At 36.4% G+C, this 21,313-nt stretch overlaps 1 protein-coding gene across 2 annotated transcripts in view; it reads right to left on the reverse strand.

Moving 5' to 3' along the window:
• Nucleotides 1–21,313, reverse strand: part of TM9SF3 (transmembrane 9 superfamily member 3) — a 67,734-nt gene that overhangs the window by 38,432 nt on the left and 7,989 nt on the right. For both annotated transcript variants that reach the window (XM_072739657.1, XM_072739658.1), the window contains 4 exons: nt 19,192–19,387; nt 8,786–8,908; nt 5,254–5,414; nt 4,145–4,222 (listed from right to left, as the gene is read on the reverse strand). In XM_072739657.1, coding sequence (XP_072595758.1) covers nt 4,145–4,222; nt 5,254–5,414; nt 8,786–8,908; nt 19,192–19,387 — 558 coding nt within the window. The remainder of the gene's footprint in view (nt 1–4,144; nt 4,223–5,253; nt 5,415–8,785; nt 8,909–19,191; nt 19,388–21,313) is intronic.

Consider the following 21,313-nt stretch of genomic DNA (forward strand, 5'->3'; position numbering starts at 1 on the left):
TTTTCAGTCCCTGTCCTTCCTTCCTATCTAGCTTATATAAAAGTTACCCACAAATCTTTCTGAAACATGTTCACTATTTTCCCTAATATTCTGTACCCTCTGTGATATGGCTACTTCACCTTATCTAGCCAACCTTTCTTTCCACTGTTGCCTATATTCCAGTAGGGCTTTCCTTCTTCAGTGGAAGCACACCCATTTCTACCAGCATCCTTCTCATAATTTCTTTCACATGGGATCTACTATCTTCCTCTATAAATTCCATCTACTATTTAAAGCCCAAATCAAAAACCTTCTCTCTCCTCCATAAAACCTCTCATTTATGTATTCCATTATTCACAGATGCACTCCTGCTCTGAACTTCTACAGCTTCATACTTCTTCTACAGCTACATACATGAAGGATGTACTGTCTTGTAGAATTAGGACAGATTTTAACCTGGGCTAATGTGCTAGGTATGTCCACTACTAGGATGAGGCGCAGTCCTGGCTGTTACCCACACTGAGGCTTCAGGCAAGGGACAAACTCTGTGGCTCTCCCTGAAAAACAATTGCCTCTACATCTTCATAAAATCGTTTTTTCCCTTCATTTCATAATTTATTTATTGAATACCTACTGAAATTACAAAGAAAATAATGAATGCATTTTGAAATATTTGCAAAAGGGTTATAGAAGATTTAAGTCTACCATTGAAGTATCATTCAAGATTCATAAAAGCAGTCTATAATTATAAACACAGACTTTTCCAAAGATTTGATTTTGTTCCCACCCTGAGAAATGACCCAAAAAAGGACAAGAGAAAAAATATGTATGTTTCATAACTTCTGTTGATTTATCAAATTTTTGAAGAGAAAAGAAGTTTTACATAGTTACTATTTAGTAGGAAGAAAGATCCACCTAAAATGCAAAACTTTCTATCAAAGCTCCCTGCTATTTTCTAAGATATAAACTTTAAACCCATATCCATTATAATGCACTACCATTAACCTGACATTTTATAATATCCTTTTATTTCCAAAAATCACAAAATGCTGTTATAATTTTGAAATTATTATAGCAAAGGAAATATTTCTTAAAAATAATAAAGAACCAGATGTCACAAAGGGGTTACTAATCCTATGAACTGCTGACTCGAGCACCCCCTAGTGTTGCTAACCGTAAAGCAGCACTGCAGGCTCATCACAAATTTTAGAACCCTGGAGAGAAATTTACAACCGAGGGGTGCCACTTACTAAGCACCTCTATGTGTCAAACACTGACCTAAGTGCTTTATAGAGCACTATCAAATGGACTGTCACAACACTGCACAGTATTACAATCCCTGCTTCACTACTGAAGAGACAGAAGCTAAGGAGCTGAGTAATGTGACCACAGTTATGGTTGGTGGCAGAGACAGAGTAACATGTCCAGCTCAAGTTCTTAAACCTGGTTTTAGAATCACTGTATTAGAAATAAACCCTATTGTTATACAGTAGACCCTACCTGCCTATTTAAGGAACATGCTGCAGTATTTCTCTTCCCTCTTTGCTACACTGTCAGTTTTGCACTTGCTGTTGAACCCGTCCACATATAAACATCTTTCTTACATCTCAAAATAAAAATCTGACTCCATTCTTCCTACTGAATACACCATTTCTTTCTCCGTTAAGCTGCCAAACTCGCAGCCTCCGATTCCTCTCCTCCATGCTCTTATGCCAACTCTGTTCAGACTCTGCCCCACCACTACGCCAAAACTTCTCTTGTTAAGTTTATCAATGACTCCAAATGAATCCAACACTTTCACCTGCCTGACCCAGCAGCAACAATCCACAATTAAGCTCTCTCCTCCGTGATACACTTTCTTTGTTTGGCTTCGAGAATACCACACAAGCATTTCCTCCCTACCTTACTGGTATCTCCTCAGAACCTTAAAGCTGGTTTCTCCTACTCCCCCTAATCTTTTCTTACTGCCCCCCAGGTCTCAGTCCTTGGTCCTCTTCTATTTTTACATACTCTTCCTTGGTAATTGCATCGAATTACATACCATCTATATGCCAAAAGCTGCAAAATCTGTATCTCTAGCCCAGACTTTTCTCCTGAACCCCAGACTGATATACTGAACTAGATGGTTAAGTATCTCCATTCAGATGTCTTATGACACTTCAAAACCAACAGGTTCCAAACTGTACTCTAATCTTCCCCTCCACACCTCCAAATACACTTTCTGTCCCAGCAATGGCAGCTTCATCCAACAGTTGCTTAGGCTGAAAACCATAGAGTTCTTGTCAATCTTTCTTTATCTTCCCATTCATCAGGATATCCAACTGGCTCTCTCCTTCACAATATGCTCACAATCTGACACCTTCTCACCAGCTGCCCCCCTACACCTTGGTCTGAGCCATCTTCAAATTCTCACTGCATTGCTGCAATACCCTCTTGTCTCCCTGCTTCTCCCCTTCCCCCACATGGCCTCTTTTCAACAGAATAACTTGAATGATCCTTTTAAAACAGAAGTCAGATTTGTCATTACCCCATGAAAACACTATCATACCCCTTCTTTGCAATTCAAAGTCTCCACAGCAGCCATGGGTGATCTGGCTCCTGCTACTTTCTGACTTCATCTACTCCTCCTCCCCTTATTCTGCACCAGCCACCTGGCCTCCTGGCTATTCCTCAAGCACAGTGAACACATTCCCACCAAACAGGCTTTTCAGAAGTGTTGCCCCTGACTGGAATACTCTTCCTCACCCCGCCCCCCATATATCCATATTCCTTATTTCCATCAATTCCTTCAAGTTTTTACCCAAAAGTCCATCTCAGAGACTTATCCTGAGCACCATATTCAAATTGCAATTAGCCTCGCCTGTGGCACTCTTGCTCCACTGCTTTTTCTTCTTGGATGTATCTTTGAACACACCATACCCTTAACTTACTATGTCTATTACATGTCTCCCCTTACCAGAAGGGTAAGCTCCAACAGGGCACAGATCTTTGACTTTTGCTTGACACCTAGCAGGTGCTCAACTAGTAACAGCTGAAAGGAGAAATATGGTACATTGCTCTACTAGTGAAATGCCAAATAGCAGCCTTTCCCCAAGTTATCAATACCCAATGGCACGAGAAACAAGGCAGGCTCAGGTGTTCCACTAGGAAGTGTCAGCTGACACTTGTATTTTCGAATATTCTCTAAGTTATTTGTGCCTATCCCTCAACCATGTAAAAGACTGCGTGAACACTACATCTAAAAAGAATACACTGAGTGTAGGGAAAGTAGAGGCTGGGGAGGAAATTTTGGTTCCAGAGTAATATGACCCAGAGAAGATCAAAAGTAGTGACAGGTTCTGGTGAAGTCTGGCAGCAATGATACAAATTTTAGACCACAAAAACTTAGATTACCAATAAACTTCAGAATTCCAGTCTAAAAGATAAGATCAAAAGACAGAAGAGACCAGGAAGAAAGTCAGATGAATATATACATCCTTTATGCCCTGTTGTCCTTTCAACTCCATCCTTGAAGGAGGGAAACATAAAAATAACACCTATTTTTTCCTATGAAAAAACAAAGCTATCACCTGTACAAAATCAGCAACAATGCTCTATCTTGTATTTGCTGAGCTCTATCTTGTATCTGCTGGTGGGGAGTGGGGACATTTCTTCCCAGTCTTGGTGTTCCACCAGTAAGTTTCTGATCTCACTCCATTCTCATCCCTTCCTAGCTAAAGGATGTACACATTCTGCTCTGTTTCTCCACACGTTAAGTTTCCCAAGGGCAAGTACTCATACACAGAGGCTTGAAATACTCCAGCACTGAGTGCAAGAAGTCAGTCTAATTCTGAGTTTCAATATTAAGGAGCCCACCTGTCCACAGATACATCACATTTTTCAATATTAGCCTCATTAATAATAAAAATGATATTCTGCCTTTTGGTTTGTTTATCTTTCCTCGTGTCACTCAAAATCAGTTTAAAGCACTGGCATGACAAAGGGGGCTTTTGACTGCTCCTCTAAAACTTTCTATGACCCTAGGACTCTAAGGCTTATATGTGAAATCACCACTAGCCCAATTTTTTAACTCCCCAACCTTCACACAGTGCCCTGCATATGGTAGATGTTGTTTTTTAACTGACTGAGCAGATAATGAATGTCTTCAAATACACAATTTACCTACCCTGTGTTGAAAAAAGGATGGATCAAGATATTTGTCAAATCGATCTTCAAATTTCACATCTGATTTTTTCCATTTCACCTAAAAAAAAAATTTTTTTTCACTTAAAAATAAAGGCCAGTAAACTAATTAATAAGCTGATAACAAAACTCTGAGCGAAATTAGGAAAGATTTACACACTTAGAATGAGAAGCTAGAGAAATGGTGATAAGTTATTGCCAATTTGAGAAGCTGAAACACATATGATAAAAATGTAACCAATTTTCCTCTCTGTATATTAACAAAACTTTCAAATTTACTTAGAGGAATCATTTCAGTTTTCAAGGACTATTAACTATTCCTGACATATACTCTTACCTGATAACTGTGGAAAGAACTGAATTACCCTAGGCGAATTAGAGTAAGAACCCGTCCATCTTTGACTTTAGATTATATTAGTTTTATTACAATAATCAAACTTTGTTTTAAGTTCAGTTAAGTAAATATCATTTGCACTAGATATATATGCATAAGCTTAAAAAAAAACTTTCAAAAACTGGCTACTAGCAATGGACTCATTTTGTTTATCAGGGAAAAAACTGACAAAGAGAGAGGCTACCTACAGATTTTTCTTCTTTCCACTATTTTTAATCCTAATGGAACAGAATTAACTTGACAGTTTCAAAGAGCTCTGACAAGCTCTTAACTCTGCAAGAGTATCTTATTCCAACTGATAAAAAGCAAAACATGGTAATAATAAACTATACCCATCCAGCAATTTTCAATACAGCATCATCTCTATCTGCAACAGTAAAAAGGAAAGAGAAGCAACAAGGTATACTGCAATCTAAAAATGAAACCATGAAAATACATGGTTGGCTTAGCTCTAATTGCTCAGTTATAATGGTAAACTTTGCTGTAGCCAATGGTAAGTCTTGCAAATGCATAACTGTATCTAATACAGACCTGAAGCAAATCTCCCTGCTTTTAGGAGGTTTACTTACATTAAGGAAATACAGTTTTAATAATATTCTGTTGCACCCTATTTTCATTTAATAAAAAAAAAAAAAACTTAATTTTTGCTATTAGGTCACAAATACTTCTTCCTATACACAATTATTTTAAATACTTACTGAATATGACATCTGGATTTTAGTATTGGGAACGAGTTTCACCTTTCCTTCACTAGTTAGATTAACATCAACAATTCGATTTCCATTAAAACCTATTTCGAGTTTTTTATAGGTCCAAAGATAGTAATCTTCTCCATTTTCATCGGCTTCACCAACAATACCTAAAAACAAGTAACACTTTATACAAGGTAATATCACTTCATGTTCAAAATATGGTAGAAGCTAAAAGCCCATTAAAAAGTTTTTATACAAAGGATAGTGGAAGGGGAGGTGGGTGGGGAGAGGGGGTGAATGGGTGATGGGCACTGAGGGGGGCACTTGACGGGATGAGCACTGGGTGTTACACTATATGTTGGCAAATCTAACTCCAATAAAAAAATATACAAAAAAATAAAAATAAATAAATTTATAAACAAGCAATATTATTATTATTATTCATGGTTAGAAAAGAGCAAAAGTATAGGCTGGACTCTTTAACTACTTGGCAAACATAAACCATGCTCACACCATGAACAGCTCAGCATAATCTATCGCTAATTTGATCCTCAAAGTTCATGTTTTCTCATGAGTTTCACCTTCATTGTAATAATTATCACCTTATGTGTGTATTCTTCCTAATACCTGAAAATTTCAGGGAAGTATGGTCACCATCTGGCACAGTCATTCAGTTAGTACTGGTCAAACTAAAATCAAAACCCAAAGTCTCCAGAGGCCCAGTCCAATACTTTCTCTAATAACCTAAGATCTACACATTCCTAAGCAAGCTGCACATATGTGTACCGGTACCAGAACTTAAAATGCCTGTTCCTTATGATTCAAGTACTGGACCTATCCTTTGGAAAACATCAAAACGAAAGGAATATTGAAAATAAATGTTAATGAGGCACTAGTTTAAAATGATCATTTTATTTTGGGTTTTTTCTTAAGATTTTTAATTATTCATATGAGAGCGAGTGAGCATGGAGGGGTTGGTGAGAGGGAGGAGCAGGGAGTCTAATACAGGGCTTAGGTGGGATCCTGGGATCATAACCTGAGCACAGGCAGACACTTAATCAACTGAGCCACCCACGTACCCTAAGATGATCATTTTGTTCCCAATCTGAGGCATTTAAAGAAGACCCAAACAGTGTCAGGACAACAGGTGGTACCTGAGGATCTACTCTTATGCCCTCATACTGACAGCTACTTATCTGATGCTCCCTACCCAAACCTATACACTTCCCAAGAGCCTTTATACTAAAAGTGACTTTTTAGGGCCTTCCCTCTATGGTCAATGCATCTCATTAAAGTATTGGAGGAAAAAAAAAGATCATTTCTTATTAAGGATTATTTGCTTATTAACCAAAGTTCTCTCAAACTGATAACAAATTCAAGGAATACAGTTTCATTGTGTTTGGGATTGCAGAGAGATAATGAAATTCTTCTGATAACTAATTTCATCAAGGTTTATTTACCTATCTACAATGAAAATTCTGGGGGTAAAGACACAATTACACCAAATAAGCTATTTTCTAATGGGCTTTTAAAAGATACGGAAACATTTACCTCAAAAAACGTCAAATAAGAATTTTTTTCTGACGAGAATTCCCATAGTTCAGACATTCTTGGACATCCAAATGTACTGTCCTAAACATGGTAGACCCTAGAATCCTCCGGCTATAAAAGATTTATTTTAGGGCAGGAAAGCACAGTTGCCATGTTGACCCACAGAAATGACTGAAAAAAGACTAATAAGGTTCCAGACAAGAAACCCAAAAGCAATGGAAAAGAACATGAGAGAAACCTGCTTTCTCACCAAAAAAAGAAGAAACCTTAACTAATGGGTTCTCCTGAACTACAGGTTCAGAAATCTTGAGTGAATATTCAGCACATCTTCTTGTTACCCTCAGAGCTGATCACAAAAATGTCTGTGTTAATGTAATACTAATTATAGTCATTTATATGAAATGCCTACTATTTACACCTAATTAACATGCAACAGAGTAGCAGTGATGCATACAATTATATCTTGAGATTGACTTTCTTAAAAATTTCATCTTAGTACTACATTAAACTCTGGTCTGATATGTTCAGTATTTCGGTTTGCTGCTCACAAATATAGTAGTCTGCTAACAATTTTAAGAATTAGAATATTCATTATATATAAGAACAGGTGTCCAAAGGGAGGGGGGGAAAAAAAAAAACTAAGAGAATAATATGATCAAACATGCTGGCAATGATAGTTGGCTGTGCTTTGCATTTAAAATAATTTAATCAGATTCTTAACAAGTTCACCATCTTCATGCAGCCAAACCAGCTATGGGACTCTCCCTACCCAGTCATTAGTACACATCTGGCAGAGCTCTGTGCCTTGCAAGCTGTTACCCATATGAGATACAAAAGGACAAAGAGCAGCTGTGGTCCCAAATGCCCTGCCAGTTGCAATAAATACACAACTACTCAGGTTTCTTCCCTCCCTTTAGAATATTCACTTATTTTATACTGATGTGCTATACACTAACTCACTTCAACAGTATATAGATGTGAATTCCTTTATGTAATATTGTGCTCCTGCAAGCTACATGTAAATATATCCTTTAAAAAAAACAACTAAAATAATTTAATCAAGTCCACACAAAGTTTGGATTTTTTTTAAGATTCTGTTTATATTAAAAAAATTTTTTAAATAAAGATTTTATTTATTTATTCATGAGAGGCACAGAGAGAGGCAGAGACATAAACAGAGGGAGAAGCAGGCTCCATGCAGGAAGCCTGATGTGGGACTTGATCCTGGAACTCCAGGATCATGCCCTGGGCCAAAGGCAGATACTCAACCACTGAACCACCCAGGCGCCCCAAATTTGGATTCTGCATAGGTTTGTATTGGCTATGCCATAGCTCTTCTCCATTAATAGAGACAAGAGCTAAAACATTAAAAAATTTTAGGGATGCCTGAATGACTCAGTCAGTAGAGCACATGACTCTAGATGCTGGGGTTGTTAAGTCTGACCCCTTGCTGGATGTAGAAATTATTTAAAAATAAAAATCTTAAAAAAATTTTTTTAAACATATGCTGTAAAAAAAAAAAAACAAAAACATATGCTGTTTTGGAAAATAACATAGGAACAAGTGAAACAAGTATTTCAAGAGGCTGTGTTATCTAAAAACCATACTATGAGTTCCACATGAAAGAAAGCCAAAATAAAACACCAAAATCCTATTTAGTTCCTTTGATTGTATTTGATAGAATAACCCAAAATAAGAATGAGAAAAATGGGGACAGGGAGGATATTCCAAATTATTCAAAATACCTTTTAATTCTTTGAATCTGAAGTTATACTATATAAAAGTTATATTTTAGGGAGTTTCATATAAGGTTTGCAACGTTAAAACTGCTTCAAGTAACAGGGGACCATAAAATTGGTATTAAAATCATTCTGTGGAAAACATACTAACCGATTCAGTGTACAATCAATCACCTTAAAAGTCATTACATAAGTCATGCTTATTATGCAAATATTCCCAAACTTTAAATATAACATACAATACCTACCCCATATTGGTAAGTCATCTATGTACATCTGGTACCAGTAGTGATTTTTGATAGCATACACAAATGCATCTCTCTTCTCTTTATCTAAGTCAATTTCACAGTAAGTGGCTGGCATCACATCCTCTGCATAAGATAAAAATGGCAAATTAGCACACTGGTTTATAAAATAGTTATAGGAAAAATAATAAAAGAAAAAGCCAACATTTCCTGAAGTTAAAGTCTGTATTCATAATAGTTGAATCTGGGTGATAAGTATATGAGAGTTCAGTATATAATTCTTTCCTTTTTTATGTATGTTTTAAGATTTTATTCAAAATAAAAGAATTTAACTATCATTTTCAATGATTATCACATTACACGAAGAAATTATCCTTTTTGTAAAGAAAATTATTAAGAACATTTACAAAATAATCTTTAAATGAATAATTTGGTTTAAAAAACAAAAATTAAAAAAGCTTAAAACACGTAAGAAAGTTTTCATTGAACATATACAAAACTTAAAAATATGATCCTCAAGAGAGCAACTTCTAGCTAAAAGACCTCTGAGATAAACATTCATTTTAACATTCTTGGAAAATACAAGTCACTAGAGGCCAGAGATTCTCTGAGGAATCCCAGTGACTATTCATAATTAGGAAGATTAAAATACAAACCTCTATCTAGCAGGTGTCACTGTTCATAAATTACCCAAAGGCCCCCTAGAGATGAGTCATTTTTACTCTTGACTGCTTTCAAAAATACTGCTACCACAATATTGTTCAGATGGTCTCTGACATATAAACCTTTCAAAAATGTGCTTTCAAATTGTGCTTATAAATAAGTACTAGGGATGCAATGTATAACATGATGACTATAGCTAACACTACTACATGATATATAGGAACGTCTTTAAGAGTAAATCCTAAGAATTCTCATCACAAGGAAGAACTTCTTGTCTTCCTTCTTTCTTCTTTTTTTTTTTGGTTTTATTTATTTATTTGACAGAGAATGAGAGACAGAGATTACCAGCAGGCAAAGCAGCAGGGAGAGGGGAGGAGGAGAGGTAAGGGGTGGGGACGGGAAGGAGGAGGAGGAGGAAAGGGAGAAGGCTCCCCACGGAGCAGAGCCCATTGTGGAGCCAGATCCCAGGACCCTGGGATCATGACCTGAGCTGAAGGCAGATGTTTAACCATGTGAGCCACCCAGGCATCCCCCTTCTTTTCTTTCTACCTATTTGTGGTAATCACAAATTTTCACAATATGTGAAATCAAACCATCATGCTGCTGTATGCCTTAAGCTGATACAGTGATATATATATGTCATTATTTCTCAACAAAACTGGGGGAAAAAGTGCTTATGGTCATTGGTTTCCAAATAAAACAAAACCCAAAAAACCTACAAACACTCTAGATGTCCACTGAAATTATTAAATTGTTTTTGAATATTACTTAGGCAACTAGAATAAAAGAGATATCTTTAGGGCAGCCCCAGTGGCTCAGCGGTTTAGCGCCGCCTTTGGCCCAGGGCCTGATCCTGGAGACCCAGGATCGAGTCCCACGTCAGGCTCCCTGCATGGAGCCTGCTTCTCCCTCTGCCTGTGTCTCTGCCTCTCTCTCTCTCTCTGTGTGTCTCCCATTAGTGAATAAATAAAATCTTAAAAAAATAAAATAAAATAAAAAATAAATAAATAAAAATAAAGAGATATCTTTATAACAACAAAAAAAGCACAAAAAAAGTTTAAGTTCTCCTGTACTGTATTATTGGTTTTTTAGAATTTGAAATACAATTCCCCCAAGAAACAATATTAAATTTCTTAAATGTTAATTAAAACTTCTCAAACATAAATTGCAGCTGAACCATAATTATTGGCCAGCTACAATATTATGGTTTCCAGGAGAAATAGCAATCTGAGTTAGAACTCCAGACACTAGCAACATGTCTCCCCCATCCTCAACAAAAGAGAAGAGCTTCCCCTTATTGTAAGTCAGCTCAGAGTGGGTACCCCAAAACCACAACACTCAAGATGGCAGGAAAACACGGAAGTCCCATAAAGGAGGGATAGAGAAATACTCTCAAAATAGAAGAAAACTGCTTTCTTGTCTCCAACAACAATGGCTCCCATAGAGATTTCCTTTCTATCAAGGCCCTTTTGGGGAGTGAGGAATTTAGGATTTTCAAAATGGCAAAAACTGAGGCTAAGCAGAGAAGGGAGGGACAGTGAGGCCATGTAATGGCTATAAAGGGTTCCTCCAACAGAAGCTAGATCTCGTAGCAAGAGGTCCCCATATGGGATTTCCACAGAGTGTGATAATGCACAAAGGGCAGCAGGCAACTACAGCAACCATGGGATAAAGAGAACCACAGAAACATCCAGGCTTGGGTAGTAGCAACAAAGGGCTATGGGAGACCTCATAGCAAAACACTGCAAAGCCACCAAACTTCTTGCCGTTAAAATCAGACATTCACTGACAATCACCATTAACAGTGTGGTAGTTAAATGTATGAAATTCTGAGATATACAATATGGCATTGACCTGCACAAAGCTTTTAAGATTCCTCACAGTATGTACTATAGTTCAGCTCTCTTGCCCATCCATCATCCTCTCTCCCTTTACTCAAGTCAAATTCAATTACCTGCAGTTCCCACACATCTCGGCCTCTGAGCTTTTTCTGCCTATGCTGGAAAGTCCACCACAAATGTCCATCCTAAAACATTTCCCATTCCACTACCCTCTCCTCCACAGAGTAATCCTTGATTCTGCACCCCTCAACACCTCTCAAATCCCACAGCCTCTCCCTTTCTCTGAAAGTCTATGGCTTTCTCTACATACCTCCCTATGGTACCTAGGTCTATACCACTTAAACCTCATAACCTCATACCAGTATCTTAGCTCCTCAAAAAGACCATCAGACCTTGAGACCTAGTCTATATAGATTACATCCTTTTTACCCCCAGTTATGCCTATTTCAGTACCCTACACAGAACAGGCACTAAACAAATAAAAAAATTTAGCAAATTTTAAGAGCATGATTTCCCATTTATTTGGCAAAGGGAAACACAAAGTATATTATAGTATGCACATATACAAGCATCTGTGTATGATTAGGGGACATGCATGCATGTATGCATGTGTGTGTATGAGAAAATGCCAATATAAACAAATGAAATTCTTCAGCAGAGTTATCTCAGAATGATTCACAAAGAGGTCTTGAAGAATATCTTTCACTGATGTAAAATCTAGTAAAGAAACATGGTCAGGGCAGCCTGGGTGGCTCAGCGGTTTAGCGCCGCCTTCAGCCCAGGGCCTGATCCTGGGGACCCGGGGTCGAGTCCCACGTCGGGCTCCCTGCGTGGAGCCTGCTCCTCCCTCTGCCGGTGTCTCTCTCTGCCTCTCTCTCTCTGTCTCTGTCTCTGTGTCTCTCATGAATAAATAAAATCTTCAACAAAAAAAAAAGAAACATGGTCAAAGGGAAAACCTATCTTTATGGCAGGCTGTAAAAAGGACCTTGGTTGATCATATTTTAATGAAATTCCTCTTGCAGGCATGTGGGCAAATACAAACATCACAAATAATTGAAGAGTATGGTTGTTCAACTAAAATAGCACTTCTCTCAGGAGTGAGCCGCCCTAAAGGTAACTAATGTAATGTGCCTGAATATACCAATTCATTATTCAGCATTCTATAGAACTGGAAAATGATCTGAAAAAAACACCGTAAATCACTGCTTTAAAATTATAAAAGGGTGTATCTTTCTTTCTCAGATGAAATACACACCTATGAATTCTAAAGAGGATACAATTAAGATTTCACCAATGTAAATACATTACCTGGGGGGAAAAAACAAAACCAAAGGTATATAACGACAACTGTTAATACTGATTTTCAACCAGAAAGCGAGAGTAGATCCTGGAAACTACCTACCAATAACTCACCAATCCACAACAATACTCCAGACTAATAACTGGATAGTGAAAACAATGAAAAAAAAAAACAAGTGAAATTATAGTGGTAATAATTTGAGTTCTCTAAGAACATACCATGCCTAGCGTTTTTAGCCTTCTCTTTTGATAGCATTACCAAGCTGGAAATCACAAATGGTCTACTTCACTTCAAAAGTAGTTGGCAGTTCTTCATAAAGTCACTATACAAAAATTTATAAAGAAATAGGCAGAAACCTGAGTTTTAGTTTGGGTTCTACTATTTATTAGCTATGTGAATAAAAGCAAGTCATTTAACCTCTATGAGCCTCAGATCCCTCAGCTTTATTTTTTTTTTTTTTGATCCCTCAGCTTTAAAACAGAGATAATATCTATGCTATCTCCTTCCAAGAGTTGTCTTAAGGATTAAAAGGGTCAATATATTCACAGACAGTATTAAGTTGCCTTGGGCTATACATCCCTTTAAGAATCCAAAGAAAGTAACATCTCCTTTGCCCCTCAAAAAATGCACATCCACACAAAACTAAGTGTATAATTTCAGAGAACCCATGGACCCCTGAAGCCAGAACTTCTGGTTCAACTTTATACATCCAGAGCCTACCATGGTGCTGGAAAGCAGTACACACTCAAAAACTGCTGAATGAAAAAAAATGGACTGGAAAATCTGATACAGTGATTTTAATCAAGCAATATAAACCAACCTATCTGCAATTTAAGCTGTACAACTTTTTTTAGATGACTAGAAACATGTATCTAGGCAACATGTATCAAAAACTGCCTTAAAAAGGTTTACATCTTTTGATTCAATAATTCCATTTCCAAAAATTTATACTAATAAAAGACTCAGACACATTAAAATATATATGTGCTAGGATAGCCAAACATGTTATTTTCAATAGGAAAAAAAGGCAAGGAAGGAAGGGAGGAAAAAAGGAAGGAAGGAAAATAATCAGAATATCTTATAATTAGGAAACGGGGAAAATTACAATATTCAGGTTATACAATATTATATAAACATATTTTTTTATTTTATAAACAAATTTTTTTAATTAACAATATGAAGACAGGCTCATAAGATGTTTTAAAAAGAGTAAAAACTAATTTATACATAACTTATTATAAGAGTAAGTACTAAACACTATATGTTACATAAATTTTTTGAAATCACATATATAACATGAACCCAATTTTTAAAAACTCTAAATTATGTGGATGAATGTAAAGAAAGAAGGACGGAAGACAATGTTAGTAGTAATCACAACCAGGTGACTTTTATTTTCTTTACATTTCTCTGTAGTTTCCAAATTTTTTACACTGATCCTACATCATCACATCAAAATCAGAAAAATATTTATATACATATACATCCTTTTGGGGAAAAAAAGGTATCAATCTGGAAGTAGAACAATGTTATCAATGGCTTGGATAAGAATTTCTAAAAAGCCATGCTATTCAACTTTGCAGTTAGCACAAGGTTTAAGGAACTGCAAACATCAAGACTTCAAAATACCCAGACTGAAGATTCAATACCAGATTCAAATTATTTGATCCAGCTAAAACACTTTGGTTGAAACTAGGAGGACAAAATATGGCACTGAGTTCCCAGACTTCCAATTAAACAAGGCAGATTAACCACAAGTATGTGGTCTTTCCCCTCCTGAAACTCCATTAAAATGTCTATAATAAAGGAATAAAAAGGATGTAGTACACAAGGACAAAAAGACAGTAAGAAAAGGTTTCAACATATTTTTAGAAAATTGAAAATGGAGAAAAGATGGCAAATGACCAACAAAGCAGAGGAAACCAAAACAGAAGGGGGTTGATGTCACAGAACATAAGAGATACTTGAGTCACTCAGGAAGGCATCACACACATCAAAAAGTAGGGGACAAATCTAGGGCTGAACACATCGGGGAACTGTGTAAAAAAAAATACGTTTATGCGGGCAGCCCCGGTGGCACAGCGGTTTAGCGCTGCCTGCAGCCCAGGGTGTGATCCTGGAGGCCCCGGACCGAGTCCCACGTCGGGCTCCCTGCATGGAGCCTACTTCTCCCCCTGCCTGTGTCTCTGTCTCTCTCTCTCTGAATAAATAAATAAATAAATCTTAAAAAAAAAAAAAAGTTTATGGACGGCTTGGATGTCCAAGTTCCCTTCTCTACCCCCCACAAAGCTAGATGAATAACCTCAATTCCCTCCTCCACTAGACCAGAGGCACCTTCTCCTATAGAACTCCACCATAGAAGCTGCAGAATTAGGAGAAGCAGGGAGAGCTGAAAACAGGGAGGGGAAATAAACTTAAGCAAAAAATCTTTAGGCTAAATGAAAGGACCCGTCACTTCCCCAGCCTTTTCCCCACCTTTGGCAATCAGGCCTTTACCACCAGTGGTTAAAAGCTCAAACTCTAGGACTGTGCTCCCTAGGTTCAAATCCTTACTGTCACCTTCCATTTGTCAACCCTTGGACAAGTTACTTAACCTATGGGCCCCAACTTCTCACCTGAAAAATAAGGATAATACACCTCATAATGTTGAGGATGAAAAATCGTCAATAATGAGAATCACTGAATTTGAAATATTTAAGACTCTAAGCAGCCCTTGGCATTTCTCTCTACCTGCAGTACTCTCAACTTAGCACTTCACTCCAGAGAAGAAGAAATACTTAAGAAATAATTTCATTAAAAAAAAAAAGAAATAATTTCATCCGTTAAGTTGGGATATAAGAGGAAAAAAAAAAATTCAAAAGAGGATCAACAGAATAAATGGGAGAAATGAATCCTTTAAGAGTTATCAGTTTTTCAAAAATATTTTTCATTATACCGCAAGAATTTTCAAATGAAGGGAAATGGGAGTGGACAGTGACCTCCCCCGGTTAGGAACTACTATTCCAGATCATCTAAAAATCATAGTAAACCAGTTATCTAAAAAGCAGTTAGGCACAAACTGCCCAGATGCTACACAATTTATTAAGAGCTTATAATGTCTTAAAAGCTAAAGATGCAAGAGAGTAAGCAAGAATGCCACTATCCCCGCCCTAGAAGAATGAACTAAAGTACCCAGTGGTCTAGTGCAACAGCTTGAGGATAAATCAAATCCTAATTTAACATTTCATAATTGCTAATGCCAAATTAAGCTGGAACTAGAGACCCACATTATGTGCTATTAGTATCCATATCAATGACCATTTTTAAAATGTAAACTATGTATCAGAAATTTTGATAAATGATCCACATAAATTACCTTATTTACATCAAATAACAATTCTATCAAATAGATATTATTTCCCTCATTTCAGATGAGGAAAATGAGATCAAAGAGGTAGAATAATTTGCCCATAACTACACGGGATGGCAGAGCTGGCACTGAGACACATCAAGTCTCTTGCTGTGCTTTTTTCCACAACAGTAAGGTTCCAAGAGGTACCCTCTAAAATCACATGATAATGAATTCAGGCCTGGTTCAAAGATATCCCATTTAATTCTGTCCTTCTTTTTTATTTTCCCTAAATGTTCTCAACTTAGTATTTTGTCTAGTGGTAGTATATAACATTGGGGGAAAAAACGTTGTATGTAAAATCTCAAGTAAGAGGCATCCTACATTAGACTTAAGACTATTACTCTAAAAAATTAAAATAAAAAATAAAAAAATAAAAAAATAAAAAAAAAAATAAATAATAAAATAATAAAAAAATAATTTTAAAATAAAAATAAATAAAAAATTTTTTAAAAAACTATTACTAGTTCCGGTGATCCCTGGGTGGCTCAGCGGTTTGGTGCCTGCCTTTAGCCCAGGGCGCAATCCTGGAGTCCCGGGATCGAGTCCCGCATCAGGCTCCCGGCATGGAGCCTGCTTCTCCCTCTGCCTGTGTCTCTGCCTCTCTCTCTCTCTCTCTCTCTGTGTCTATCATAAATAAATAAATAAATAAATAAATACATACATACATACATACATACTATTATTAGTTCCCTAAAAATATATTTAGTGACCTTCATTTCATGAAATATCAATCCATTTAGCCTGACAGAACCTACTAAATTTTTAAAAAGGTGTGTGTGTATATCTATGTGCACATGTGTGTATGTATGTGTGTGTATATATTTATTTTTCTAGTTTAAAAATATTTCCAAAATGTTGCTTTCTTATGCCTTAAGAACCTTTAAAAATTAAATACATGAGAGATTAAAAGATTAATAATATAAATATTTCTATAATTCACACAGGGACAGAAGATTATAGTTTCCATGGCATTAACAGTATGCTGTGATATGCCTTGGGCAAATCATTTCATCTCTGGGCCTCACTAAGGGGAAGTCAAATGACACAATATCTAAGGTGCATCCAACCTTTAAAATTCTATGATAGTATAAATAACCAGAAAACCTCATAAAACATTTTTCAAAGCATGACCAACTATGCCTCTGAACAGGGCAAGCAAGGGACTACAGCAGAAAGAGAAATATAATCAGCATTTACTTTTTCATCTGGACCACTTAATTTAGCAGCTCCCTTAGCAGCATATCTGCGTTGGATGTATAGCACTAACAAGACTCCGAAGAACCGCCAACTCTTGGGGAATAACACCTGGCCAGCTCTTGTTCTTTTCATCTAATGTTGCTCAGTCAGAAAGTAAAATAAACCCCACTTTTATAGTCTATGAAAACTCTTTCCCTCTATCTAAACAATCTTTCTATTTCAGCCTCAAGTAACTAATAAAAAAAAAGGTGAAGACAGCTGAATGATTACTCTTCTTTAGTAAACAGGGCGAGGATTTCAAAAAGTGATGAAATCTGTCCATAGTAGGACTCAGAGTTTTTGCCTATTCGCTCTCTCTGGTTCCTCTTTAGTAAACTAGAAATGTGTACCAAACATGAAAAAGGAGAAAGTTATGTGAATAAACATAGAACTGAGGTTCTCAAAGATCCCACACACTAGTCTAAGCTTTCCTCTTACTTGCAATTAAATATTTAGGTTACCTGATTAAATTAAAACACAAGCCTCAGGGCATGTTTATAATAATTTATAAAGTTACAGGCCAGGCCACTGTGGTTTAAAGTCACAACTTAATTTTATAATTAAGCCTCAAAGAATATAGTGGTGAAGCAGAGCAGGGGAGAAGAATGCAAAAATATATATTGATTTTCCATAATAGTAACAAAAAATACTATAAAAACAAGAATAAAATTTAACCAAGCAAAATCAAGCATTATCTTTAATATATTATTTTAAAATATCTCAATTCAGGGTGTCTGGTTGGCTCAGTCAGTTATATACATGTCTGCCTTTGGCTCAGGTCATGGTCCTGAGGTCTTAGGATCAAGTCTCATGTCCGGCTCTCTGCTCAGTAGAAAGTCTGCTTCTCCCTCTCCCTCAGGCCCTATCCCCGCTCATGCTCTCTCTCTGGATGGCATGTTCTCTCTCAAATAAATAAATAAAATCTTTTTAAAAAAAAATAAATAAAATATCTCAATTCACATCCTCCTCTCAAAAGCACAAAAATACCAGAAGTCAGTTACTATTCATTTTACGCTTATAGACAATGAAGTCAAAATTAGAGTAAAGAACTTCAGTAAAATCAATACAGTAAAAGAAACAGGATTAAAATTCAAAGCTCCTGATTACAAGATCCAAGTTCTATTCAAAAATCAAGATGCCTAATCAAAGATCCTGTAAAAATTCAATTACTCAGGCTTCTGCTCACTGAGTTAAAAATGTCTATGCAGGAAATACACTCTCTGGCAAACTTCACAGAGGAAAATTAAAAGTTTAAACACAGTTACAGGGCCTGATAAAATACATACCAACATAATAAATTGATCAGGATTTTTTCCAATTTTAACAAGTCTTTGACTTAAAAAAATTTAAAACCAAAAAAAAAAAAACCACACTATCTTATAGGAATTGAGAGAGTAAATTAATGCACACTGATTAATATATTCCAAGCCAGTGTACAAGTGTGGATCTGAGGCTTTACACAAAATTTTTAAGTATCTATGCATATACTATCTATCCACCTGCATCTCCAGAATTTATGAATCTATGCAGGTCTTCCCCAACCACATATATCCAATCATAGAAGGTTTACTAGAAATGACTTTTCAGAAAGAAATAGGTTAGGGGAAGTAGAGTTTTATTAACAATTATTTATTTTATTATTTCACAAATATTCAAAGTAATTCTTTATTACTAACATACTTTTCTAAATACAATTCACTTAAGTTGTAGATTAAAACTTTTTTTTTTTTTTTTCATCTAGAGCCATGATTCCCTAGGACCAATCAGCAATGTCTGAAGATAGTTTTGGTTTTAACAACTGGAGGGTGCTACTGGCATCTACTGGGTGGAGGCCATAAACTCTGCTAAATATCCTACAATGTACAGCATGGCCTCCCACAAAGAAGAATCATATGGTCCCAATGTCGATAGTGCCAAGCTTGAGAAACCCTGATCTACAATCTAACTTGTATCATATGGACTATTAAGGTTTACTTACCTTTGAATTTAATATCCAGGCCACTAAATTCCAATTCAACTCCTTGAAGTGCTTCTCCCAGAGTTTCATGGTAATGACTGATACTTTTTTTTGACCCCACACAGAATGGAAGTGAAAAGTACTTATATGTTTCTTGGCGATTATGGTAGGGCCCAACAGTATTCATCCACAAGACAACTTCTTCTTTATCTTGATACTGAGACAGAAAAGCAAATCATAATATGTTTTTTTAAAAACTTACTTCAAATTAAGGAAATATTTGTTATTTGTGCTAAACAATAGTGTATTGTCTGAGAAACTATAAAATAAAATACTGGAAATCTATTTTAATCCGATGATCAATGTCCACATCTTAAAAAAGACACTCGGTGATTTTTATGTTTATAGGCAATGAAGTCAAAATTAGAAATCAAGACCCTGAGATCAACAGTCAGACACACAGCAGGCACCCCAACACTTGGTGAATTTTAAAATTGTATCTTCTGATTGTGGTCTCAAACAGATCCACCTTTTCTTAAGCTTAATTTACCAAAGGTATTGTTTAAACAAAGTCCAATAGCACATCAAATAATGATGAACCCAGAACCAACATTATTCACCATGCTAATATGGAAATGGAAGGAGGAAAGAAAATCAATAGCTTATCTAGAACCTCATGGTAATCATTAAAAACTAAAAAATCTAGTGTTGCCAGCAAGGGCAAAAAAAAGTTCATCTCCTGTCTAATCTTTTCCATGGCCATTGGTCAAAGGACTAGACAGGAGAGAAATGACTAAACAAGAGAAAGCCATACTATGAAATCTTCACAGTCCATTCAAGCCATCATTCTATCTTCCCCCCTTTTATTAGCCTGAAAGACATGCACTGTATACATATTTCTTTGAAAAAATAACTGGCTCTCCCCTTCAGTAAATACTGTATGTAGCTAAATCTGGAGTGTGGTCCAATGACTTTGGTTAGGTGACTTCACCTTTCCAGCATGCCAAAGATTTCTAAGATCTCAAGTTTAAAATTCCAATGATTCTATGAAAAGTAATTACCCAAATAATTTTAAAACTAGTAATCCTAATTAGCAACATAAATTGAAGAGACCATTGGATACAATTTAAGTCAACTACTAGTGCAGAAATTAAATCACTGAACAATTATTTACGGAGTGCCTGCCATATGCCAATAATTATGTTTGTAACTGAGGATACAAACATGTTCCCTTCCCTATTGGAGCTCAGAGCCTAAAGGGAAAGATGGATATGAACTAACAATTATAATAAAGTAAGGTGCTATGGAGCATATAACAAAGGAAGCTATCCAACTAACCAAAACTACCAAATTCCTACCTTCAGTCCTCCATCTAAAACTAATATACAAACACTTATCAAAATCCAACCTCTCTGGGCAGCCCAGGTGGCTCAGTGGTTTAGCGCCACCTTCCGCCCAGGGCGTGATCCTGGAGACACAGGATCGAGTCCCACGTCAGGCTTCCTGCATGGAGCCTGCTTCTCCCTCTGCCTGTGTCTCTGCCTCTCTCTCTCTCTCTCTCTCTCTCTCTCTCTCTGTCTCTCAAGAATAAATAAATAAAATCTTAAAAAAAAAAAAACCCAACCTCTCCAAAAACATTACTCATCCCACCCAAATCTAGCCTTTCATCTTTGTTTTTCTAATGGTACCACCATTCTCTCAGGAGACTCAAACCCCAAGTCCCTCTGTATTCCCAAAAACTTTGACTTGTCTACTTCTACCCAAAGCATCTACCTCTTCCTATTGATTCACACCACTGGCACCCTAAGAGCACTACCTCATCTTCAAATAAGATAAATGTCTCACTGCTCAAATAAGACATCACCCAGGTCATTAAGAAAATAACAAACTATCTTACTTTTTGAATATATGAGACAAATACCAAGCACAATGTTAGGTGTTAAGGATACACAGGTGACCCTTGAACAATGCAGGGTTAGGGTTACCAACCCACCCTGCAGTCAAAAATCAATATGTAACTTTTGACTCTCCAAAAACTTTACTAATAGCCTACTGTTGACCAGAAGCCTTATCGGCAACATAAACAGTTGATTAACATATTTTGTATGTTATATATATTATATGCTATATTCTTACAATAAAG

The sequence above is a fragment of the Vulpes vulpes genome, chromosome 15 (genome assembly GCF_048418805.1).
Source record: "Vulpes vulpes isolate BD-2025 chromosome 15, VulVul3, whole genome shotgun sequence".
In the NCBI taxonomy this organism is placed as follows: Eukaryota; Metazoa; Chordata; class Mammalia; order Carnivora; family Canidae; genus Vulpes; species Vulpes vulpes.